Below are 24,844 nucleotides of genomic sequence, written 5' to 3'. Positions count from 1 at the left end.
ACAAACTGAGGCGATGTTGTTCAAGGCATACGTAAGACTTGATGCAGAACCAATGACTTGAGAGATAGACCCCGCGTGAAACAAGGCCAGGTGTTGCACAGCTGAACCCAGACAAGCAGGAAGAGCAAGGAAGCTGGGAAGCCGCAAAAGCATCGTCATTTCCGGCTGCGAGCATTGGCTGAGGATGAGGAAGGAGGGGGAAGGGTTGCGTCGCGGTGACACCTTGACCCGGGCGGTGGTGCAGCGTCTGAGCAGGTTCCATAAGCTGTCCTTTGTTTGTCGAAGGAGAGGAAGGTTCATCTCTGCCACAAGTGGAGGGCATAAAGAACGGATCGAGCACGATCTGGTGCTAGATTGTGTGAGGGTGGAAGAGGCTGCGCAGTGACGGAGTGAGGGAGTGAATTGACCCCACAGCTGCAAGCTGGAGGCCAGATTATGACGGCATCTCGTGCATCTCATGCATTTTCTGCATTTTCCGCACGTTGCCTGCTTTGCACCCGTCAACGTAAGAGAACTGCCCGCAACCATCCTTTTTTTTTTCTTCCATGCCGGGAAGCAGCATACTCCCCCTGGGTCCTTTGGCTGGTGAGGCCGTGGCTGGGTGCCACCCCCAAGCACCCCCTCCACTCCTCCGGTTCTCTTTCCTTTTCTCTCTCCCAAGGGTCCATCAAGGGTCTATCTAGCTAATCTCGCAATGCTATTCAACTGTTTGTTGGTAATAGCGTCAGTGCCTCCCAATCAAGGAAACCAGATTGATCTTACTACCTTTTTTTTTTGAACAGCCAAAGAGAGCAGTCTGCTTCGGAGTGTGCAGACCTTGCCTTGCTCTCAGGTTGTTGGCGTCACCTGCATGAAAGTTTGATCCAAAGGCACATGCCCCTGCCGAGATCCCCCGGCTGCGGTGCCTTGATCCGAACTTCAGAACTAGCAGCATGTCTAATGCACGACCCTGCAGCTCTTTCAGCTGGTTTGGTCGGGCACGTGGCCGTGCCATAGCCACCAGATGTTTTGCCACCTCACTGTTTCCTTGTGTCGATTCAGCTGGCAGGACTGCCTTCTAGTCTCATCTCAGAGGAAGATTTCAAGCTCATAGCACGTTGGCTGCCATCAACCTTCGTTGCAAGCACCATTTCCAATGCTGTAAACGGCGGGGATAGTTCATCGGACATATTTCGACTGAAATAGAACAGGTTAGTAAGTTCAGAGATGTCCCACGTAGAGTCGTTCATACCATAAACTTCTTGTGAAAATCCGACCTGAGCAAGTCCTGTATTCTCATCAGCTTGCCTGCATCCATATGTCTCAACAGTCTGGAGTGGACGCACGTTGACAAATTCCTTGTTCCCTTTCTGTTCTGTCCCTCGAGCTTGATTTTTGAAGACCACGTCGTCGTCCCACCTCCGCTTGACGTTGAAGGCCTTCGGATTGAGTAGCGGGTTACCAAGCGCAATGTCTCGTTCTCGCTGGTCTTGTGCTTGTTGAGCCTGTTCGGCTTCTTCACGCGCCTTCTGCTCGGCTCGCTCTTTTTTGATTTTCTCAAGTTCGCGCATCAATTCTGCCGTCTCATCTTCTTCATCGCTTTCCTCTTCGCTGCTTTCTGTATCGCTTCCATCTGAATCTGCATCGATTTCTCGGGTTTCTTCTAGTATTCTTCTTCGTTTGGTATCGGGGTCTTCGTTCTCACCGTCACCGGCATGTGAGGAGTCTTCGAGTTCTCGTTTCAGAGGTTTAGGAGTGCTGCTCGTGGGTTCCGCGGTCGCTCCTTTCGTCTTTGCAAAATGTGCTGCTTCGGCCGCAAGTAGCTCCGCTCTGAGATCTCTCCTCTCGGCTTCCGCAGCTCCACCTTGACCGGGTTGTCTGATAGTCGTTAGAAGGACTTACTTCCGAAGACTTGAGGCTGACTGACCGAACTTTAAGAAGGGTGTGCGCTGGTAGTAGCCGTTGATGATAAGCTGGACCTCGCTGCGCCTCTTTGCCTCGAGCAGGATCAAATGTCGGTCGGTGTGCTATTTCCAGAGTCAGAATGCGATACAAGAAGAAAGCGAAAAGAGCTTGCCTGTTGTCATGTTGGGTGTAAAATGCCAGGACGTCGGTAGCAGAAAATCCTCAAGAAATCACGAGGGCAGTGAGCGGAGCAGACGCAGGTGCTTGCTACACAAGAGATCCGTCTCGAAAACTTCAAAGTGAAAGTCGCAGGTGCGCAGCCTTACAGGGCTTGGCATGCCGCTCAGCCTCGCCACTGCGAACTATGTCAGTCGCGAGTTGGTCAATCTTATGCATTTTCATTGGGAAGCAAAACCATGCTATGATATTTATAAGCTGAACAGTCCACTCCTCCTCTTTCCAAAAGGATACACAATTAAAGCGCTCAAATAAAGACCAACGCTAATACCGATAGCGACTTGAACCATTCCATACCCAACATTGAAAATCGTACCACCGTAAACACTCGCACTGCTTGTACTGTTCTGGGCGTCCAAGAATCCTGCAGTGCCATTGTTGATGACACTAACACCTGTCACATTGCCGGTAATTTGGTCGGCACTTGTGATGCCTGCCACCAGACTCCCACTTGCGGCGAGCCCGCTTGGAACCTGAACGAAAATCGCCGGTAGCATGGCGGCAGCCGCCAGGCCATGGAAAAAGCGAGAGTATAGATTAGCCATTGTCCCAATTGCAAAGGCACCAATCGCGTTGGCCACCTGGATGTTGTTCGAAAGTTTGGTCGAGATCCAGAAATTCGCTTGATACCCGACAAAGGCAATAAGAGTCATGACCGGTATTTGCTTCCATTTTGCTTGGTTGATGGTAGCAAGGCATATCGCAAATATGGGAACCCAGATGAATCTGACATACAGAAGTTTGGGTCCATGGTTGGAATCGTTCCACCAAATGGGCGTGTTGCAAGTCACATCACTCTGTGCTTGGGGATAAATGAGGCCTGTTATAATCCTGTCAGTGGATAGTACTGCTTAGCTTTCCTCTAGAAGGAATGAGACGTACCCATAACAACTGTGCCGATCAGAATTCCAAAACCAAGAAACAAGGAATATATAATGGCGTATACCATCCTAACAGACCCTGAAACAATGCTTTTACTTTGCAATTCCAGCGCAGAGCACAGCACCATGTATCCTGGCAGAATCAGGGCTATGCTGCTCTGTGCAATGGCCGAGAAACAGAACACGGCAGTGCCTTTGTGGTAGATAGAACCCAGGCCTCGGGAAGCAAATGAGATAAGGACGGATGCTAGAATTTCGAACACATGCGAAAACTGTTCCGACCGGGTGACCACCACAAGCTGCAGCCAACCCAGAATGCACCCCAGGATAAAACTGGGACCAAAATCGACTGGCCGAGCGGCAAAAGCAAAAGGGCCCACCGCAATGGCGGCGATACCATATGCAAAAATCCGGAGCGGAAGAGAATGTCTTCCGCGCTTCTTCATGATCTCGCCTAGATCGGCCGTCCCTTGTTCGGCCGTATATTTGCCGTGAATGACCAGCTTGTAAACGTCAAAGACATCTCTGAATTTTCCGAGATCCACGTTTTGGGACTCCTTCACCAGAGTGACTTCTGTACTCATAGTAACTCTGTCATTGATCGAGACCAGCATCGACCCTGGCATATAGAGGAAATCACCGTCGATGTTGAGCGCTCGTGCTGAAGTCTTCATATATTCCTCGAGACGATGAGTTGGTGCTCCGACTGCCATCAGGCATCGAGCTAGTTTTTTCAGATACTTTCGACAAGCGATGATTTCGGCGACATCTAGGATGACTCGCTCCTCATCTATCAGTAGAGACTGCGTAGATTTGTGATGAAAATAGTTGCCAGGGTGCTTTATCATGTCAACCGCCGTCGCAATCATGCCGTTTGAGGACTTTGCATGGTGAAGTGGTGGGCGAGGTACGTAATTGCTGGTTTGAGGTGCGGCAGCTGCTGCCGAGGTCACGGATGCTTGAGCCAACAACGTTGCCAGAGACCCAGTTGACTGGCGCTCATGACTGTCTTTGTCATACCACTTCGGTCTCTTAGAGGGCGTAGCCCTTCCAGATGATGGAGTCGAATGATCACGGCTTTCGGAACCTGCGCGAGAATGGCCTTTGGAATAGAAGCCTTTTGGAGAGTACTTGTTTGGTGTGTGTGAGGTAAGGTCTTCGTGGTATGTGGGTTGGGTAATTCCATTTCGTTGTAAATGTGCTAGTTTTGAGGCAAGGAGGGCGCCAAAGACGCTGGGACGATACTGATTTGGAGGGGGGACATAATCCAAGTCGTGAAGGCGCTTATCCACCGCGGGAGTCTCTGCTCCTGACCGTGGCTCTTCTTGCCATGTCGTCGCATTCTGAGCGCTAGTCAATGTTCTAATGAGTCGCCTTGCTTCCTCGACATTCTCATTATCACGGTGCAGGGCCTTGGGGTCGCTGTCGGTATCATCATCACTCGTCTCATCGTGCAACGTATATGGACGCTTGTCCTTTTCGAGTGGCTCTAGGGCGATGTCGTCGTCATTAACGAGCCAATCAATCAACGGCTTCGTTGGGGGAGATGAGCTAGGCGATGCCGACGCTTGAGGAGTTGAGCTCTGAGAAATGAGTATTCCTTGATGTTGCTTTGATTGTGCCCGAGAATGGTTTAATCGATTAGCTAGGCGGCTGGCACGGTCCTGGGCTTGGGCGGCTGCAGCATGTGTAATTCCAGCCCAATCCGAAGCCGGAAGACCGTGGTCGGCAACGTCTTCAGAATCAGACAAGCGCATTTTTGGGACGTCTCCGAGCGTGCTCGCCTCGACGATGGACTCTCCCGCATCGTCAGCTATGTCGGAGAACTTGACCTTCTGGTGGTGTCTGTTTCCATGCCTGAACCCTCTGATACTGTGCCGCCTGATAGGGTTGGTGTCGGAATCATTGCTAGTTTTCTCGGATGTTGGTAACGGTATGTCTCTTTCAGCCATGGCTTCGGGCCCCCAGAGAACCTGCTATATTAAAGAACGAGCGTGACCTGGCGAACATTGGCCAGGGTGGTAACAAAATTAAGATGTGGCAATGGTAAAAATTCCGGCTCAAATGGCGACAAAGGAGAATTGCTGCAACAAAGAATCAACCAGATATATTCGGCTCACTACCACTTTTTGAGCAGAAATGCCTGAATGCAGTAGATACATTGGGCGGAAGGCCCTCGAAAAGCTTGAGAATCACGGGCTAAGAAGTTTGCGGAAGAGGGAGGCATCAGGAGTAAAAATATCAGAAGCTATACCGGGCATGGACTGCGCATGGAGGAGCGGCGAAGTCAACGGGTCTGCGGTGATAGACCTTTGGGCACAAAAGAAAGCTTGAATCAAATTGCATAAGAACAATTCATCACCGGCAGACCCACGTCTTCGATAACAGACGGGATTGTCTTGCACGTGGTGGAGGCGTCGGAGGTTTGTCAGATATTCCCAATATGTAGAAACGTACTGCGTAGCGACATGTCGAGTTAGAGGCAAAAGCGAAAAGTGGAAAAGGACCACAGCGAGGGTCGAGGAACCGCTTCCTTGCCAATGGGTGATGTGGAAAATGGCATGAGAGTGGAAGAACTCGATAGGGCCCCAACAAATATGGGCATGGGTGAGGCTCGGTGGAAAAGTTTGAACAAGGCTGACGCAACGTTGGTCCCGAACTGGGACGGAGAAAGGAGTCCGCCAGGGGGAGGTTTGAAGTAGCTTTTGCCTGTGGCGTGTCGTCGCGATAAGTACGTACCAGTGCCTGAATCTGCTCTCTGCCTTCTGCTTATCTCGCATGAGAGACAAACTGGATCGTCTGGGCCGCTTGTGGATCGCCATGTCAGCCATTTCGGAAGCATGTGAACTGTGGTTACGATCATGTGACTGAAGGCTTGTGTTCTTGCGGTAGTGCGGCGGTATCTACAGTAGCTTGCAATGAGCCAGATGCAAAGTATAACAGAAGATTGGGAAGGATTTTGGTCCCCGATACGAAAATATGTCAAGCGGATTAACGGGGAAAGAAGGAAAAAAAAGAAGAGGCGAAGCAGATAATTTTGTTGAGGAAGATATCTTCGGTTGGCGACTGAAATGGCCCACAGTAACCATCACAAGGACGAGTCCGGTGGAGCGAGAAGTCGCTTGACGCAAGAATAGTTTTCTGGGCTTCAAAGCAGGAGACTTTGCGACAAGGAGAAAAATTGTCGCAACCCAGGACCAGTCACACCAATCTTGTCTGAATATGTGGGATGATTCGCATACTGGATGGAGTTAAAGTCGCTTTGTCACCAATACCTACCGTCTCAGCCCACGGCTTCTAGCCAACATGCCGCGCGAAGTCGACATCTCCAACATTGAGCGGAATTTCATCCTTCAAGCTCTGGAACAAGGCGTCCGAGTTGACGGGCGGCATCTTGACCAATTCAGAAACCTCGACCTAGAATTCGGAGATGAATACGGAACAGTCACTGCCTGTCTTGGGAGGACGAGGTAGGCTAATCTTCATGCCCATGTAGGCCAGTGCTAAACGCATGTGAAGAGTACATGTTCAAATCTCAGCAGAGGTCACGAAGCCACTTGAAGACCGCAAATTTGATGGCATCTTCACAATTGTCACTGAGTTGAGCCCCATTGCGTCTCCCGCATACGAAGTCGGCAGACAAACGGAGCAAGAAGTGATATTGTCTCGGACTCTTGAAAAGGCTATACGACGATCTCGTGCCATTGATACGGAATCCCTATGCATTATTGCGGGAGCAAAATGCTGGTCTATTAGAGCCGACGTGCATGTCCTTGATTCTGACGGTGGTCTGGTCGATTGTGCCTGTTTGGCGATTGTGGCGGCATTGCGACACTTTCGAAGACCTGATGTCTCAGTTGACGGGGAAATGGTAACGATATACACCATGGCCGAACGAGTGCCGGTTCCATTGAGCATTATGCATCACCCGGTTTGCACAACATTCAGCTTCTATCACGGAGGGGAGACCATCCTGTTGGATGCCACACGCAGTGAAGAGCAAGTCCGAGAGTCGTCAGTGACTTTTACGGTGAACGACTTTGAATTATGCCAGGTCTCCAAGATGGGAGGGAGCGCGATTGATGCCCTAGTTCTGCTGAAGTGTATCAACACAGCCTTGGCCAAGGGGAAAGAGATCAATGGGATCGTGGCTAAGAAATTAGCAGAGGATGCGACCAAGCGGGACGTGGGCGGACTGATTGCCGAGCTGCGGGCTGAGAATGAGAGATGACCACGGTGAGCTGGGAACATCCGTCGTTGGGACGAGGATCTTTCCGGGCAATATCGTCGACGCCTGAATGAGGCTGCCTGAAGAAAAAAAGGAGAAGAACAAGGAACGTGATGCTGGATGGATGGATATTCCGCCATCAAAGGAAAGTCGATGCTTGATTCATCTGGTATAACCACCCAGCGATCATGGAAGTGGCAGTGCAGTCTCGGCTGCCATTTTTAAACTCTTAGGAATCACCTCGGAGGATCCAGTCAGCCACGAATCAATCTCCCTCGTGGAAGAATCTATCAAACCACTGGCGGCGGCGGCTTGGTTGGGGCATCACTGTGTGATGCAGCTGGATGTTTACTAGGCTCCAGGCAAACAAATGCAAATTTGATTCTTGGTTTACTACGTGGTTACGTACTGTCCCTCCCCTACGAGTTCTTGTTTAGGTACATATTACTTGTGGTACCTCTGGGTGTGCCGTGGCCCGTGGGTGATCTTTGTTTGCCTTTGCAGCCTGTAACATTAGTGTCTCGCTTGGGGCCTGTAAAGCTACTGGGTACTGAAACTTGTCGCTAGGCTTCACTAGCCGCATTTAATAGGGACCAGCCACTTAACGCTCTTGCCCGCACGAGGGTGAGTGGGCTCCAACTCTGGGCTCCAAGGTTAGAGGCGTTGCTCCGCCTGCGGCCGCGCATCCAAATCGCAGCCGGGGGCTCTTGGTATTGCCATTGTCACAGTCAATCTCGACAAGAACAAAGCACGCTGACATCTTCTCTGCCAACACTGCATTTCCGCGCAGCATGTCAACAGCAAACACTCTCAACTGTGACAGAGGCCTTTCATGATCCTTATGGCACGGTAACGCACTTCGTCGATTTTCTGCTCGCAAGCCCCTCTGGCGCCCATCCTCTTGAGAAATGGACGGGAGGCCCAATGCGCCTCAAGCTTCCAACTACAACAACAACAACAACAACAACAACAATTTACTGGATGAACTGGGAAACTCACAGCCAGTCTACGGTTCAGGGCAGCGCCCTCCCGTAGACGACTCGCAACTCCTAAAATTGTTCAATATCGATGACTCGGACGATCCGCAACCGAGACCATCAACGAGCTACGATGACTTCGTCGGCGGAGGGAGACCGACCGCTGCTGGCCAAGCGCAACCGGTAGCGTCATCAAGTCGACCTTTTACTGCTCCGTATATGGACAGCGGTACTCGAAACTACTCCCAGACCTCGGACCTGCAGAACTACGCAAAATATGGAGACGGGGAGGAGTTAACCGAAGAAGAGTCGGGATACAAATACTACGACAATGCAGGCCCCTCAGACGAGCATATCCCCGGTGGAGGTGTCAAAGTGGTCGGACGACATCATAGACGGGATCGGACTAGTCTCATGTCCATGACGGGCGTCATGGATAGAGCAAAAGGGATGCTGGGGATACGGAATAGCAACTATTCTGACATGAATCTTCCATTGACGGAAGCTGGGATGAGGAACTCAAGAGTAGACACAGCTGGCACCGACGAGACCCCTCCAATCCGAGAGAAGAATGAATTCAGTTTCGAAAATATCAGAGACATGTTTACGAGGAAGAAGGTCGACCCATCCACCCTAGGACCAAGAATCATACATCTCAACAATGCTCCGGTGAACGCTGCCAACAAATGGGTCGACAACCATGTTTCTACAGCCAAATACAACGTCGCGACTTTTCTGCCGAAGTTCCTTTTTGAACAATTCTCCAAATACGCCAACTTATTCTTCTTATTCACGGCCGTCCTGCAGCAAATACCTAACGTCTCCCCCACAAATCCTTACACAACTATAGTCCCGCTGATGATTGTCTTGATGATATCTGCCATCAAGGAACTCGTGGAGGATTGGAAGCGAAAGATGGCAGACAAGACTCTAAACGACTCCAAAGCGCAGGTCCTCAAGGGTTCAACTTTCGTGGAGACGAAATGGATCAACGTCGCTGTTGGTGATATTGTCCGTGTGGAATCGGAAGAGCCTTTTCCTGCCGACTTGGTACTCCTCACGAGTTCCGAACCAGAAGGGCTTTGTTACATCGAAACCGCCAACCTCGACGGTGAGACCAACCTCAAAATCAAACAGGCAATTCCGGAAACGGTACACTTGGTTAACCCTGCAGACTTGGGAAGACTGAACGGACGGATAAGGTCAGAACAGCCGAACAGCAGTCTCTACACGTATGAGGCGACATTGACCGTCGCTGGTGGAGGAAGCGAGAAAGAACACCCTTTGACGCCCGACCAGTTACTCCTCCGTGGAGCGGTTCTCCGTAATACTCCCTGGGTCCATGGGGTTGTTGTTTTCACGGGCCATGAAACGAAGCTGATGCGAAATGCTACCGCCACACCCATCAAGAGGACAGACGTGGAACGAATGCTCAACAAGCAGATTCTGATGCTCGTTGCTATACTTTTGGTTCTCAGCGCAGTCAGCACGATTGGGGATCTCATCGTTCGAGCAACTGCGGGCCAGAAATTGACATACCTCTACTACGACAATTTCAACGCCGCCACGCAATTCTTCATGGACCTTTGCACCTACTGGATCCTGTACTCCAACCTGGTCCCACTGTCACTGTTCGTCACCGTCGAGATCGTGAAATATTTCCAAGCTTTTCTCATCAGCAGCGATTTGGACATGTACTACACCGACACCGATACCCCTGCGGTATGTCGAACTTCGTCACTTGTGGAGGAGCTAGGGCAAATCGAGTACATTTTCTCAGACAAGACGGGGACCTTGACTTGCAACATGATGGAGTTCAGGCAATGTTCCATTCATGGAATTCAGTATGCCGGTATGGTGCCGGAGGATCGAAAGGCGACAGGCCCTGATGATTTGGACGGTATTCATGATTTCAAGCAACTCCGCGAGAACATGAAGATGCACCAGAGTTCGACAGTCATTCACCAATTCCTCTCACTGCTGGCCGTTTGTCATACTGTCATTCCCGAACGCAAAGACGAGAAATCGGAAATCAAATACCAAGCTGCATCTCCTGACGAGGGCGCTTTGGTTGAAGGTGCTGTCATGCTTGGATACCGATTTGTGGCCCGGAAACCCCGTTCGGTGATTGTGCAAGTTGATGGCCAAGACGTAGAATACGAGCTACTGGCAGTTTGCGAATTCAACTCCACAAGAAAGCGTATGTCCACAATCTTTCGGTGTCCAGACGGAAAGATTAGGATATACTGCAAGGGTGCTGATACAGTAATCATGGAGAGACTAGCCAAAGATAATATGACTGTGGAGACAACCTTGCGGCATTTGGAGGACTATGCCACCGAAGGTCTTCGAACACTGTGTCTTGCTATGCGCGAGGTTCCAGAACAAGAGTACCAGGAATGGCGACAAATTTTCGACAAAGCGGCTACTACGGTAGGTGGCAATCGTGCCGAAGAGCTCGACAAAGCAGCGGAGATCATCGAGCACGATTTCTACTTACTGGGGGCAACCGCTATTGAGGATCGTCTCCAGGACGGCGTGCCGGACACCATTCATACGCTGCAACAGGCAGGAATCAAAGTCTGGGTTCTTACAGGTGACCGACAGGAAACAGCCATCAACATCGGCATGAGCTGCAAATTGATCAGTGAGGATATGACACTGTTGATCATCAACGAGGAGACCTCCAGCGCAACACGTGAGAGCTTGCAAAAGAAATACGATGCGGTGCGAAGTCAAGCGGCGGCAGGCGAGCGGGATGTACTCGCACTCGTCATCGACGGCAAATCCTTAGCCTTTGCCTTGGAAAAGGATATGGAGAAGCTGTTCCTCGATTTGGCAGTTATATGCAAGGCAGTAATCTGCTGTCGAGTATCACCGTTGCAAAAAGCTCTGGTGGTCAAACTCGTCAAGCGGCATCTCAAGGCGCTTCTCCTGGCTATTGGTGACGGCGCCAACGATGTCTCCATGATACAAGCTGCACATGTTGGTGTTGGTATCAGTGGTGTGGAGGGTCTACAAGCTGCCCGCAGTGCCGATGTCTCGATTGGCCAATTCCGGTATCTCAGAAAATTGCTCCTCGTGCATGGGGCTTGGAGTTATCAACGCATAAGCAAGGTTATTTTGTACTCGTTTTACAAGAACATTGCTATGTTCATGACGCAATTCTGGGTAAGTGAAGGAGATGCCGTTCTCAGTCAGATTGGTGATCAATGCTGACAAGCAACTAGTACGCATTCCAAAACGCCTTTTCCGGCCAAGTCATCTATGAATCCTGGACTCTCTCCTTTTACAATGTCCTCTTCACATTTTTCCCGCCTTTCGCCATTGGCGTATTTGATCAATATGTCTCAGCTCGTCTTCTGGATCGCTACCCGCAATCCTATTCATTGACCCAGAAAGGCATTTTCTTCCGCATGCACAGCTTTTGGTCCTGGGTCGCCAATGGCTTCTACCACTCCATCCTCGCATATATCTTTTCGAGTTACTTCTTTCTGAACGACGGCATTCTCTCTGACGGCAAGGTTGCGGGCCACTGGGTGTGGGGTACCTCGACCTACACGGCAATTTTGTTGGTTGTTCTCGGAAAAGCCGCACTGATCACGAACGTGTGGACGAAATGGACCGTCCTGGCGATCCCGGGGAGCTTTGTGATCTGGCTGGCTTTCATCCCCGCCTACAGTTACGCAGCACCAAACATCGGGAAGGGATTTTCGACCGAACTCGACGGGATCATTCCAGTCATGTTTACGTACCCAGTTTTCTACGCGCTATGCCTCGTCCTTCCACCAGTCTGTCTTGTCCGGGACTTTGCATGGAAATACGCTAAGAGAATGTATTTCCCGCAGAGTTACCACCACGTGCAGGAGATTCAGAAATACAACGTGCAAGACTATAGGCCGAGGATGGAACAGTTCCAGAAGGCGGTGAGGAAAGTGAGGCAGGTGCAGCGGATGAGAAAGCAGAGGGGCTATGCATTCTCCGCGGGTGATGAGAGTACGGGCGGACAGACGATGAGAGTACTGAGTCTGTATGATACCACGAAACACAGAGGACGATATGGCGAGCTGGGCAGTGTCAAGGGAACGTCGACGGAGATGTTGTGACCCTTCGTCGGCTCCTATCTACGCACCCTGGCTATCTACGATGGGGTACGTATTGGTTTGGAGAAGGGATACGTAGCGGCAAGGGCGAGAGCAAACCCCGACAAAACCCTGTGTGCCAGATGTCTGTCGGTCTGTTTTTTGGCGAAAAGATGGCAACGATGAATGAGATGTATAGCATGAAATATCCTCGTGGATCAAGGGCGCTCAAGAGAGGAAACTTCGTCGGCGTTTTTGTGTAACTGGGGTTGATTGTGCCTCTCTTTTCTTGAGCCATTTGAAATCCTTGTTTGCTTTGCAAAGTCGTCGGTATTTCGAACCGTTAACTCGAGTCGAGTCGAGGTGACTTCTCACGCATGGTTGGATTTTATGTAGCTGCGGTCAATGATTGCACAAGTCCATTTCCATTCCAGGTTGGGATTCTGAGCACACGTACCCAAAAGGGATGGGTGTGCAGGAGAGAGCGTGAGCACCAGCAATATCAATTCCGAGGGTATCAATAGTCTATATTTGCATTTATGCATTTCCACTGTAGGACATCAAGATTTTACTTCATACCTTCCCATAACCCATTCCTTTGAACCATCGTCTGGTTCGCTGTTGCCAGCGCATAGTACCGTCTAACGAGAATCAAGAATTCTTCCCCAACAAAGCACCCAGTCCCTCGCCTTGTGGCGTCGCGGCCGGTAAGACAGGTTTGACCACTTTCTTGCCCCAGAAGTCAACCTCGGATTCCACCCTAGCAACCGACCCGTCAAGAGCCACGTCGCCTACAACCGCCGGGGCGGGAGGCGGGATATGGGGCGTCACCAAATCTATACTCCTGGCATGACCGGCGCTAGTGCTATACAGCGGATTGGTGCGGGGAGCCAGCGGACGCAGGTTGAACTCATACATGCTGCCGAAGCTGGACGACGTCGTGGCGGGACTGTTGGCTAGACTTGGCGTCGTGGTGCTGGGTGTCAAGGTAGACATGCTCAGAGTACTCTTGTGTCGCGTCGCCGGTGGGCGGTCGGGCCTGACAAGGTGATTGTCAGGATGCTCGGAAGAGTTGCTGTTGGCCATGTTGTGTGTTTGGTGGAAACGACTCAAGTAGCGGAATGCCTCAGAGTTCGTCGAGGCGCCACGGTGAGGTATCTTGGGTTTCCATTCGGTGGGGTCAAGATCTGATCTGTGGTCGTGTAGATCAAAGGGTATTCGAATGGCGGGTTTATCTTGATGTGGTTCCGGTGAAGCGCTGGAGAGGCGCGCTGGGAGAGTAGGACGTGGGGATGAGGCGAGGGAAGTCGGTGGCGAAGAAGATTCAAGGGACAAGTTGGAGGCCGAGAGAGGTTTTGCGGCATCTTTACGACGGCACCTGATAGCTTGTCAGTCTCTGTGATCCAGAAGAGAGGTAGAGATGCAGAGGCTTACGCTTCACTGCAGTAGAGAATCGAGTTGCAGGGAGTCATAATCTGCTTCTCGCACATTGCGCTGTTGGGTGCTGGTTAGGCTTGATTCGATCGGCAACGGGGGCAGACAACGGGCATGTGGCCTTACCAGAACTGCAGGAAGCTGGCCGCCATCTCCTTTTCTTTGTCCCTTCTGCTATCGCCGGGGGTGAAAGAGCGAGGCGTGAGGAGTGAGTCACCACTCCTGCGCTTCAGTTTCCTGGCCGCAGAACCTTTGCCATGTTGGATTTTGCGCAGAGGAGGATCTTCCCCCATTGAGAGCGGTGAAGCAGGTATATGTAGCTGGAGTGAGGGATAACAAAAGGAGAGGGGAGGCGTCGACTTGGTTGGGCAGCTGATTATTTGTTGTACACCGCAAAGTGACTTGGGCGCGTTCAGGTGCATTCCATGGGTGCCAGGCTGCGCCATGTGTGGATGACGTTAAAAGTGGCACCGGTGGGCGTGTGTCTTGCCCCGTTCCAGACGAGGCTACTTCCCACGGCTGCAATGTTTCGAGGCGCTAGGGGGGGACAGGGGCACCGAGGGGCCTATTGACAAGCGGGCTACGGGCGAGCCACGGCATCCGGTGCATGTGCCGCTAGCCCTATGACCCCTCCAAGACCCTCTAATCGATCGCCTAGGCTGCATCCAGCAACTGTCTGAAGGGTGACTGACAGTGGTGACTGGGAGGACCAAAGTTCCTCTGCCTCGTGCAGACGGCCAGGATGGTCAGCCTCACTAGCCTCACCCGCCGCTCCGGCATAGCCTCTCGATCCAGTCTCCATCCTATTCCATCATCAGCGGAAAGAATTTGCATTTTGCGCGTGAAATAATGATTCTTCCATTCTTTCACGGGTAACTATCCACTCTTATAATGGCCTGTCAAGGACAACCTCAACCCCAACCCTCTGGTACTCCCCTAGCTGGCGGGGCCCCCTCCCGACCAACATAGCATCCGAGCATAGTGCTCCACATGAACTTGTGCTCCTTTAGCTCGTGGAGCGTTTTGTATGCGTCTGCATTGGCAAAAGCAATACCCATGTCTGGATCTCGATACCGAGCAGTCAACACTGTGATGGGACACACCTCGTGACTGTGCCTCGCGGACTTGGTGGGTTTGGCGGGTTTGGCGGGTTTGGCGGGTTTGGCAGGTTTGCAATGGTTGTAGAATAGGGAGTATTCCTGCCGGGACTCGGTAGAAAGCTCGTTGAAATTTTCCAGAATGACCAGATTCCGCGTCGAGTCTTCCACGACCGGTGGAGGCTCCGATGTTGTCGCTAGCTCGATGGTACCGGCCAGCTGCGTCACCTCTGCTTGTACGATTGCTCCCGGCTTCTCTGTCTGCTCTGCGTTCTCGATGGCTGCAGAGGGCTGCGTCTGCTCCGATGGTACGATAGCTTCCGGCAAATGTGTCTGCTCTGCGGATACTTCAGGCTTGACGGTGGCATTTTCCGAAATCTTACTAGAAGAGTTTTGAATGGGCGTAGGCTGGACAACAGAGTCCGGGATATTTTCTGGCAATGTGCTAGACCTTTGCTGTATTTCTGGTCGTTTTTCGGGATCTCGCTGTACGTTTGAATCTTGAGAAACCGGACTGACTCGCCTGTTCGTTTGCATATTAGTGTATTCGTGTATCCCTTTCAACAATGAGTCCTTTTGCTCCTGTGGAGAAGTAAGCGCGATTTCCGGTTGTGTATTCTCCAAGACAGGTGCAACGGTCGCTGTCGTTGTGGTCGTTATGATTGTGGTTGTGGCAGTCGTTTCCTGGGTCAGCTCCTTCGGCTGATCCGATATAGAGAGTGATGCCTGCGGCGTTCCCACAGTACTTGTTTGAGCTGTTGCGGCTGCTCCAGAATCTGCATTCGTTTCTGCGGCCAAATGCTCAAGGTACGCTTTTGACTTTCTCCCACGCTTCTTCATCTCTGGCGGGCTTACCCAATCTGTCACATCCCTTGAACCGATTTTGCTCAATTTTGGCCCGACCCATTTGGCCTTTGCACTCAACCAGGTGATAACTGGACCTTCCAGTTTCCTGTCCTTGAGAGCTGCCAGTTTTGCTGCTAGTTCTTCTTGCCTCTTCTTCTCCATGGCCTGCCACCGATTCAGGCTCTTAGCATTTTGCCGCTCTACCCTTGCAGCTTCAGCCAATCGATCAGCCTGCGTGAGTTCTTTTGGCGCATCCCTTGCTCTTTCTCTTTCCCGTTGCTCTTTCAGCGCCTTCAGCTTTCTGCTTTGCGCTTCGCTCTCTTTCAGTCGGGCAATGGTTTCTGCTCGGTGGGCGATCGTCTGTTTGCGTAAGGAACTTCGACCTGAATCGCGATCATGGACCCATGTAACTCGCTCTTTCTTCTTCTTCGATGGCTTCGCGGCCACGGAAGCTACGGCCGGCCTCGTAAGGTCAGTTTTGAGTTTCTTCCTGATGCCCGCAACGCTTGTAAGGGCAAGATCTGCCTTCCGTTTCTTTGCTCGATCTATTTTGGCCTGCTTTTGTAATTCCTTCTCTCCTTCGAGGTCATCGGTGGCAGCATTAGGACCTTGATCGTCATCGTCGCTGGAGGACATGTCCGCATCCTCGTCGTCGCCGCCGCTTCTGAATTCTTCATCTTCTTCTTCGTTGTCCGCGAACAGCAAAGTGACCTCGTCTTGCTCGTCCACATTCCCTACGTCTTCCAGTATCATGTCCCTGTCATAGCGATTGCCGGCAGTTTTGCGTCGCTCCCTGCCGGCGACGAGAGTCTCCACGAGTTCTTCCTCGGATTCATCTTCGCTTGACTCGGTGAGGGAGAGCTGTGGCGTAGCGTCCATGGGCTCATTTGTCATGATGGAGAGGCACAGGAGGAAAGGAATCTATTGAGGTCGCATAGGCTGACGATTCGCAAAATAAAGCCTTCTGCTTTAACTATACAACAAGGAGCAACAAGGTGTGAACTGGAGATGTTCTGGAGGCTCGAAGTGACAACTTGAGGAAGGTGCGGCGAGGCGAAGTAACCAGGCCGCTTTACGCGTCGGGTCCGGGAGACGCGTTAAAATAGCGAGGAGTCAGGCGATGAGCTCTCAACTTCGACGGCCACTTTTTCTGCAGCAAACACTCCTACCAAGTGAACTGATTTACTGGCATCTTAAATCAACATGCCTAGTCTGCGCAAAAGAGAGTCAGTCACTACTTCAGATACCTACTTAAGCAGCCCAGAAAGGAGAAAACGCAAACGAGGTGCAGTCACTTTGAACGGATCTGACGGTGCACTGAGTCCAAGAAGCAGAAAGCGTGCAAAACCAATCGATGTCCACGCAAGTGTATCACCGAGAACTCCTCGAACCAAGAACAAGAAAGTCACTCTAAGCGTGGAGAAGGAAGTGGCTACGGAAGCCAGCACGGAGACGAACGTCGCATTTGCGCTCAAGGAGAAGGCCGAGGCCACGATCGAACATACCGAAACGCCCTCCAGGGGAGGACGCCAACGAAAGGCCAGATTGAAGACTGCGAAAAAGGAAGAGTCTGACTCGGAAGAATACGAGCTCGAAGAGGAAAAAGTAGACCAGGAAGATCCCGTCAAGCCCAAGCGGAAACGCAAAACGAAAGAAGAAAAGGAAGCTGAAGCAATGCCGTTCGCTGTCCGAAGTGTTGGATTGAAGATGTACGTGGGCGCTCATACGAGCATAGCGAAGGGAGTGGAAAATGCAGTCACGAACAGTGTGCAGATTGGAGGCAACGCATTCGCCTGTTTCCTCAAGTCACAGCGGAAATGGGAGAATCCAGCATTGAAAAATGAGAACAGAGACGCTTTCAAAAAGGCGTTGATAGACTACAAATATGATGGAATGTCACATGTCGTCCCTCATGGGTCTTATCTCGTCAACCTGGCGACCGAGGATGAGGATAAGGCAAAGCAATCTTATGAAGCGTTTGTGGACGATCTCCATCGCTGCGAAGCCCTCGGAATTCGATATTACAACTTTCACCCTGGAGGAGCTGGACAAAGTCCTTTTGCCGAGGCGGTCAGTCGGCTTGCCAACAACCTCAATCGGGCATTAACAGAAACCAAAACTGTTGTTCCTCTGTTGGAGAACATGGCGGGAGCCGGCACACTGATCGGAGGACGGTTTTCAGATCTCCGAGATGTGATCTCTCAGATTAAACCCGAATATCAGTCTCGGATTGGCGTTTGCATCGACACTTGCCATGCGTTTGCGGCGGGATACGACCTTCGCAGTCCGCAAGAGTTTAAGAAGACAATGGACGAGTTCGACCATATTGTGGGCTTCAAGTATCTCAAGGCCCTACACCTGAACGACTCTAAGATGCCATTGAACAGTCACAGGGACCTTCATCAGAACATCGGCTTGGGATTTCTCGGACTACGTACGTTCCACAACGTCATGAACGAACCTCGCTTCCAGAACATGCCGTTGATTCTCGAGACACCTTGCGAAAGGCCCGACCCAACGGACCCAAAGGGCAAGAAAATGATCGAAGACAAGAGTATCTGGGCGACAGAAATCAAACTGCTCGAAAGCCTGATTGGGATGGATCCCGAAAGTGAAGAGTTTAAACGATTGGAGACCGAATTGAGTGAAAAAGGCAAGAAAGAGAGGGACCAAATGCAGGCGCAATATGAGAGGTTGCAGGAAAAGAAGGTGGAGCAAGAGAGGAAGAAACTAGCTAAGAAAAAACAACGCGAGAAGGGCCAGAAGAGCTTGACGGATATGTTTGCGGGGAAGCAGACCGCTAATGGAGCGAAGAGCAAGAAGCAGAAGAGGCAAAAAAGGCGGAAAGAGGACGACAGTCAGGGAGGCGAGTCAAGTGAACTAAGTGAATTGAGTGACCTGAGCGACTCGAGCGATGTGGACACCCGCATCAGAGCGTGAGAGATAGACGTGTTCTCTCCAAAGCGCACGGGCGGTTGAAGGGGAGAAACTCTTGCCACGGAGCTCTGATTTGGGAAGTGGGAATATATAAACAGATGCTACTAAGCTCGAGAGATACCCCATTGCGTCGTGGTAACCGCCGGTGCAAAAATGACAGAAACACTGCGCCTGGTCGTCCTAGATGCTCTATATACCTTGAACTCAGTCATGCGCCGATATAATCATTCGTCTCATCCTGTCCAAAGTGGTCAATATATCCCTTTGAATTCAATCTCTGGGATCAGTACGACATATCAACAATCAGACGACTCAACTCGCCCAGTCCTCCACGGGCTTCAAGTATACCTCCACGCCACCCTTCGGACGCGCGGTAACGCCGCCCTTGATCTCAATCTCCTTGTCCGGATCGACCATCTCGAACTCCCAGCTGCCTACGAACGCGGCAAGCAGGCATGCAAACTCAGCCAGGGCGAATTTGGCGCCGATGCAACTTCGCGGCCCGTGCAGAAACGTCAAGAATGCGTAATTGCTCACGGCGCCGCCGGCGTTCGCTTGGCCCGGCGCGGTCCACCGGTCGGGGTTGAACTCGGAGGCATCGTCACCCCAGAGCGAGGTGTTGTGGTTGATCGCCCAGGGCGCGAGAATGATCTTGGTGCCCTTGGGGACGAATTGGCCCAGAATGGAGGTGTTGCAGGCAGCATCGCGCAACGTGAGCGGTACAGGAGCCCATAGGCGGAGAACCTCTTGACAGACGGCGTGAAGATAGGGAATTGCGTCAATGACTTCGGAGGTGATATTTTTGGCGTCGAGATTGGAGATGTGTGCATGGATCTCTTGGCGCAGGCGTGCCTGGATATCTCGTCGTTGGCAGAGCTGGTAGATCGCCCAGGTGAACGCCGAAGCTGTGGTTTCGTGGCCGGCGGCAAGGAACGTCATCATGTTGTTGACCAGCTCTTCATCACTAAACCCGCCAGACTCGAGCGCCACAGAAATGATGTCCGGTTGCATGGGTTCTTTGTTGGCCATGCGCTGTTTCTTCTGTGCGATCAGTTGGCGGCACGTGTCTTTGGCAACGTCCGCTGCAGCTTGCACTTTGCTATTTCGGTCGATGGGGAGGTTGTTGAGAAGCCACGCGGGAAGGAAGAAGGACAGGAGGCCTAGGATTTGGGCGGTGCGGTCAGGTTGGAAGACTGCTCGATAGACACGGTTCAGTTCGTTCGTCGGGTCTTGTAGAGAGCTAAAGTCCTGGCCCATGCCGGCCAAGCCGATGATGTCTAATGTTGCACGACTTCCCCATTCGCTAACTTCAATCGAGGGCTGTGACTCGGTCGAAGATTTGAGTTGGTTTTGGATAGCATGTACCATCTCTCGAGATTTGGACCAGAAAATTGGGTAGAGCTCCTTGATGTGGCGAAAGTGAAATGCTGGCATGAGATTCTTCCTCTGAGCTTTGTGATCCTCGCCCTCTGCGAGAAGGACACCGACGCCCAAGACTCGTCCGATACCGGTGCGAAGTAACTCGGGCTTGATAAATTCGTAGCTCTTAGTGTTCAGAACTTCGGCAAGACCTTTGGGGCTGGTGACCAGGAGACGCTCCCGATTGTAGAGATGCAAGTAGCGGATCAAACCATCGTTGGGAATTTCCTGTGCCCAGCGTCGCTGAGGTACTCCGGAGGGTTCTTTGAGCATTGTGCGCCAGTGGCCGGAGATTTTGCTACCTCCTTTGACAGTTGGAAGATTGCGCAGAGGGCTGACGTAGTGAGGATAGATGAAAATAACGTAGACCGCCCAGACAAGCGCGTGGAGGAGAAAAATTACCGACGCTGTCCATGTGTAGGATTGTAAAATTGAATATTGAGGAGCAAACCTGACCAGGAGAACAGAGCCAGCCAGAGAGGCACCCACCCAAAAGCGGTAGGTACCTAGGAACTCTGGGACTTGAAATGGCATCTTGAATGCAATGAGAGGCTGGCCTCTCTATCCAGGCCGACAAGGTGAAAATTGATGTTGCGAAATGCCACTGTCCTCTGAGATGTAGGACGAGAGGCGAGGAGCGGATTTGAAAAGATAATGAAGTTGAGAAAGACAGGCAGACGCAAAATGCGAAAGAGACACTGGGCTGAATGGGGAAACGAATGATGAAGGATGGATGAAGAGGAATCGTCACCTCGTTGTCGGATTCGGAACAACGACATTCCATGTAAGCGAGGCGGGATGCTCTTGTCATTTGGGGCATAAAGCGGCATGTCTGACAGCGCGGTGCGTCGATTGGCCTCGTGTTTTTGAACTTTTATCTGTCAGACCAATCCATTTAGCCAACCGAGGCTTCTGCCCTCCGTTCCATCCCCAAAACAGGCGGTTGTCGCGAGCGAATCGGCAAATTTGGTATCTTTTCGTCCGCGCGATGCGGACCGTTCGAGTACGAAATACGGCACCCTCTTTGAGAACAGCCAGGTTTTGTCTTTCTTTTGGACACGTATCCTGAGGATGTAAGGCCGTCACGACGACTGACAGTTTCTCTGTGAAGCCAAGTCAGTTCCTAGCATGGATTCTCGAGTACCGAAACAGATGGGGAGCCTATTATCCCAGACGCGTGTAGGATAACATGAGCCCACCTTGACCGTCCAGTGAATCACCAGGACCTAGTTCAGATACTGCTATCTCGTGCGGTTGAAGGTTCTGCACATTTTGAGCGGCTCGGAATCTCTGGAATGATCGACCAGGTGTCCGCAAAACACCGGGTTTCATGAGGCTGTCGTACACAGTCGAGTTTGAAGCATCGTTGCTATTGTCCTTTTTACCTTCACTGTTGATTTCCTGGCTGCTCCCCTTCAAACATGACATTGTTTCAAGCTGGAGACACGTCGTGGGACAATACCTAAACCAGCTTGGGACGGTGTAATTCGATGTCAGCAGTGCGCAAGGCGCATACGTAGCTGGCTTTCGATCTCGTCACAGTAGGTGCAGAAGCCCAGCATCGAGAGTGAGGGACATGGTCTGGACTGTGCCCAACAATTCGTATATTCTCTTGCCACGCAGCTCTCTGAGAGGGGGATTGCGCCGATTATTGAAGAGATGTCGCTTTATTTTCGAGTCTCAAAAGATTGAGGAAATCGAAGTATCCACCAAGTAGGGAGCTAATGCGAGGACCATTGTTGCTCGGTTGTCGCGAGACTGATATCGATCCGCGCAGGGAATTGGGAAGGATGAGGTCTTCGTAAACAACCACGAATCTGGTTGCGAGGCATTGATGAGCGGGAATAAAGACGCCGATGATAGGCCTACAGAGAGGTATGCATGGAAGGGTGAAAAAAGGGCTACAACATAACGAGTAATACACTCCGCAAGCCCAATCGTCCAAGTGTGGATTCGACATTCCTACGCAAGGCTGGCCAGCCGGGGTTGTTTTGGGTCGTTAATTAGAACTGTTGGGCTAGCTTAATCGGGCTAGGCAGTGAAATATCTTGGCACTAAGGCAACCCTGGCACCTATTACCAGCACTACTCAGCTGTTTGAAGCCTCTGTTGTCACAGATAGAACTTCTCTTCCTTTCAACGAATAACAGCTTGCCTCTGCCAAGGTCGTTCGAACATCATGGAGCCCCGACCAGACCACCGTTTCGATCCTTCCAGTCCGGAGGCCGCGAACTTACCGCCTCTGCCTGACGGTGTCATGGACAGCGTTGACTGGAACGATCCCGAAAGCGTCCTCGGGACTCTGATGGGTGGTGGGTCTGGCACGAATCTACCCATTCCCAAGAAGGCTTCTCCCGAAGAAGTACGGTGGGAATCTACGAGTCGATCACATGCTATTTTCCAGTCTTTCGATACTTTGCACGATATCCTTCAACGCCACGAAGCAACCATTCAAAACCGGTGGACAAAGAGGACTAAGCAACAGAGGCTTAAGATACTCCTGAATGCATGGCCAGGCCTTCCCGCTTCCCATCGCCCTGACTTTGAAGCATTCCGAATAGAATCACCACAACAGCGACAGGCTGGCACACGCTACAGGGGCGCCTTCATGTGGCCCTACCTAAACCAGGAAGACCTCTCTAGACCAAGAACCCTCTTGTTGCTCCTTAATGCTAGGGGCAGAAATCACCCAAGTTGTTTCGCCGCTGCGGACATTGAAGCAATGCATCTTGGCCGCGTCACTCAGGGAATTGTCCCCATTTTTTTGAATACATACACTGTTATTTTGAATGGGATTTCAGATCGCAGAAAGGACCACGAGTACGGCAAGCTGGTATCATGGGAAGATGATCTCGATGCGTTCGACTGGATGCATACCAGGCGCCAGTTCATCCCTGGCGAAGCCCTGCTTATCCTTGAAGCTCAGGAACGCCTGATGACTTTTCTTGTCGACTGTTGCATGCAGATCCTACACGACATCCCCGTCGGCTTGCTTACCAGCGACTCTTATCCAATTCAGCCAGAACCACCATCGAAATCAGAGAACAATGTGACGGGGCATGCTTCACTGGCAGTCATGGCGGCAGAAGCGCCTTATCGCCTACCATCAAAACTAGACCTCTCGAGGGTTTCGTCACTCCTCTCCGCCATAACCATTGCCAAAGAGGATCATCTGTGGTCCTTGCGAGAAGACCCTGGTTATTTTCAACAATGCCTGCTCGACCGCAGCGAGCATCGTCTAGAAATGGTTGCCGATGCACAAGGGAAAAGGAACCCGATCCTTCATCCCCGTCACGAAGATATGTTTTGGAGTCGCGTCATTGTCAGTGCTGTCAGTGACTGTTACATCGAGCTTGAAATATTCGCCGCACTTTCGCGACAAGCGCAGCATCTGCGTGAGTTGCAGTTGAAGTACGAGAGCCAAATCACTCCCGAGGATGATCTTCCTGTGGAGTATCTTGATGCTATGCTCGTGTTTCGATATTTTCTTACTCAAGCCGCAAAAGAACCAATTGATTCCCTCAAGTCAGAGGTCGCAGGATCGCCGGCTTTTCGCACGTTGTTTTTTCGCCTTTCTCCAGACAATTCCAACTCGTCCACCGCCGAGATTCAGCTCAAAGGGGTCAAAATAGGACCTGTTGAGGAACAACTGTTGTGGCTTTTCAGGATCTTGTGGGAGGACGACCAGCAACTATTCCTCCTTCAGATGCCTCTGGTTGTTGACGAATTGCAGAGACTGTTGGATTCGGAGCCAAGGGCGAGAGAAATGGTAACAGGACGCATCAGTGATATTATCGGAGATCTAGCGATCATCTGTGAATGTTTACGGCAGTTAGACACCTATCTACCATGGGCTCTTACATTTGAGAATCAAATGGTCGGAAAGGAGAAGAACATTCAAAAGCGTTATCAGTTGACCTTGAACCCAACAAGTCGGATGCTTGCTGGTTTCAAGGAGCGCAACGAAAATGTGACGGCACAGTTGGGTAAGCCAGTTGGAAACAGGTTTGACTACCCAGTCTGGAGGCGTCGAAATAAGGAAAACATAGAGATCATGCGACGGTCCGAGGCCAACCTGGACGCCTTCTGGTCCTACGTCGACAAAAAGATGGGGGGGAGGGCAACCGATGTAACAAAGACGGCAGTAATGAACCTCCTGACCTCCCGTACCTTGCAGCGGACGCCCGAGTGGACTGATCCAAAGGCGTTGAACAAGCAATCACCAAAGAACGATATTGAGTCCATCACCAAACCTTTGTCGGAGGTTTACTTCGAGCTGGAATCACGCACCTCACAGACGTTATCTAGTACTGCGAGACGGGTACCAAAAGAAAAGATTAAGACCCGCGGAGTTCCCTCGACCAGCACAGCGGACCATCTCGCTGAGCCTCAAGCAAACCCATTCGATCCTCAACCTACCTTTGCCGTTGACAGTCGCGCTTTCAAGGTATTCCGAACTCTGTTCTTCGTGCCTTCCGTGTCCGCCACGCCTGGTGAAGTGGGTTGGAACGACTTTGTACACGCAATGACCTCCACAGGCTTCGCTGCAGAAAAACTCTACGGCTCAGTGTGGCACTTCACACCGACGAAGCTAGACGTTGAGCGCAGTATTCAATTCCATGAGCCTCATCCATCTGGGAAGATACCCTTTCGAGTTGCACGGAGACATGGGAGAAGACTGTACAGAGCGTACGGGTGGCATGGAAGTATGTTTGTATTGCAGGAAAAGACAACGGCAGTGCATACCCCAAACGCAACAACAGCGAACTGAGGTTTAAGGCTTCCTAGGGCGATTCCATCATTGGTTTCTGCACAGGATTGTG

General features: G+C 51.4%; 8 protein-coding genes across 8 annotated transcripts; 4 read left to right on the top strand and 4 right to left on the bottom strand.

Moving 5' to 3' along the window:
- Positions 1 to 1,037: 1,037 nt before the first annotated feature.
- On the bottom strand, positions 1,038 to 4,954 carry Z519_00804 (uncharacterized protein; the record flags this gene model as incomplete). Its single annotated transcript, XM_016758561.1, has 5 exons — positions 1,038 to 1,857; positions 1,907 to 2,006; positions 2,211 to 2,239; positions 2,419 to 2,941; positions 3,004 to 4,954. 5 exons carry the CDS (start codon positions 4,952 to 4,954, stop codon positions 1,038 to 1,040), a joined length of 3,423 nt encoding a protein of 1,140 aa, XP_016625810.1.
- A 1,354-nt stretch (positions 4,955 to 6,308) lies between these two features.
- On the top strand, positions 6,309 to 7,233 carry Z519_00803 (uncharacterized protein; the record flags this gene model as incomplete). Its single annotated transcript, XM_016758560.1, has 2 exons — positions 6,309 to 6,472; positions 6,522 to 7,233. 2 exons carry the CDS (start codon positions 6,309 to 6,311, stop codon positions 7,231 to 7,233), a joined length of 876 nt encoding a protein of 291 aa, XP_016625809.1.
- A 905-nt stretch (positions 7,234 to 8,138) lies between these two features.
- Positions 8,139 to 12,313, top strand: Z519_00802 (uncharacterized protein; the record flags this gene model as incomplete). Its single annotated transcript, XM_016758559.1, has 2 exons — positions 8,139 to 11,378; positions 11,438 to 12,313. The coding sequence occupies 2 exons, from the start codon at positions 8,139 to 8,141 to the stop codon at positions 12,311 to 12,313; spliced, it is 4,116 nt and encodes a 1,371-aa protein (XP_016625808.1).
- A 627-nt stretch (positions 12,314 to 12,940) lies between these two features.
- Positions 12,941 to 14,016, bottom strand: Z519_00801 (uncharacterized protein; the record flags this gene model as incomplete). The annotated part of the gene is made up of 3 exons (XM_016758558.1): positions 12,941 to 13,667; positions 13,724 to 13,783; positions 13,850 to 14,016. 3 exons carry the CDS (start codon positions 14,014 to 14,016, stop codon positions 12,941 to 12,943), a joined length of 954 nt encoding a protein of 317 aa, XP_016625807.1.
- Positions 14,017 to 14,634: 618 nt separating this feature from the next.
- Z519_00800 (uncharacterized protein) lies at positions 14,635 to 16,560 on the bottom strand (the record flags this gene model as incomplete). The annotated part of the gene is made up of 1 exon (XM_016758557.1): positions 14,635 to 16,560. One exon carries the CDS (start codon positions 16,558 to 16,560, stop codon positions 14,635 to 14,637), a length of 1,926 nt encoding a protein of 641 aa, XP_016625806.1.
- A 309-nt stretch (positions 16,561 to 16,869) lies between these two features.
- Z519_00799 (uncharacterized protein) lies at positions 16,870 to 18,606 on the top strand (the record flags this gene model as incomplete). Its single annotated transcript, XM_016758556.1, has 1 exon — positions 16,870 to 18,606. The coding sequence occupies one exon, from the start codon at positions 16,870 to 16,872 to the stop codon at positions 18,604 to 18,606; it is 1,737 nt and encodes a 578-aa protein (XP_016625805.1).
- A 309-nt stretch (positions 18,607 to 18,915) lies between these two features.
- Positions 18,916 to 20,556, bottom strand: Z519_00798 (uncharacterized protein; the record flags this gene model as incomplete). The annotated part of the gene is made up of 1 exon (XM_016758555.1): positions 18,916 to 20,556. The coding sequence occupies one exon, from the start codon at positions 20,554 to 20,556 to the stop codon at positions 18,916 to 18,918; it is 1,641 nt and encodes a 546-aa protein (XP_016625804.1).
- Positions 20,557 to 22,200: 1,644 nt separating this feature from the next.
- Z519_00797 (uncharacterized protein) lies at positions 22,201 to 24,792 on the top strand (the record flags this gene model as incomplete). Its single annotated transcript, XM_016758554.1, has 1 exon — positions 22,201 to 24,792. One exon carries the CDS (start codon positions 22,201 to 22,203, stop codon positions 24,790 to 24,792), a length of 2,592 nt encoding a protein of 863 aa, XP_016625803.1.
- Positions 24,793 to 24,844: the final 52 nt, after the last annotated feature.

Source organism: Cladophialophora bantiana, assembly GCF_000835475.1.
Source record: "Cladophialophora bantiana CBS 173.52 unplaced genomic scaffold supercont1.1, whole genome shotgun sequence".
In the NCBI taxonomy this organism is placed as follows: Eukaryota; Fungi; Ascomycota; class Eurotiomycetes; order Chaetothyriales; family Herpotrichiellaceae; genus Cladophialophora; species Cladophialophora bantiana.
This window is presented reverse-complemented; position numbering and strand designations above follow the sequence as displayed.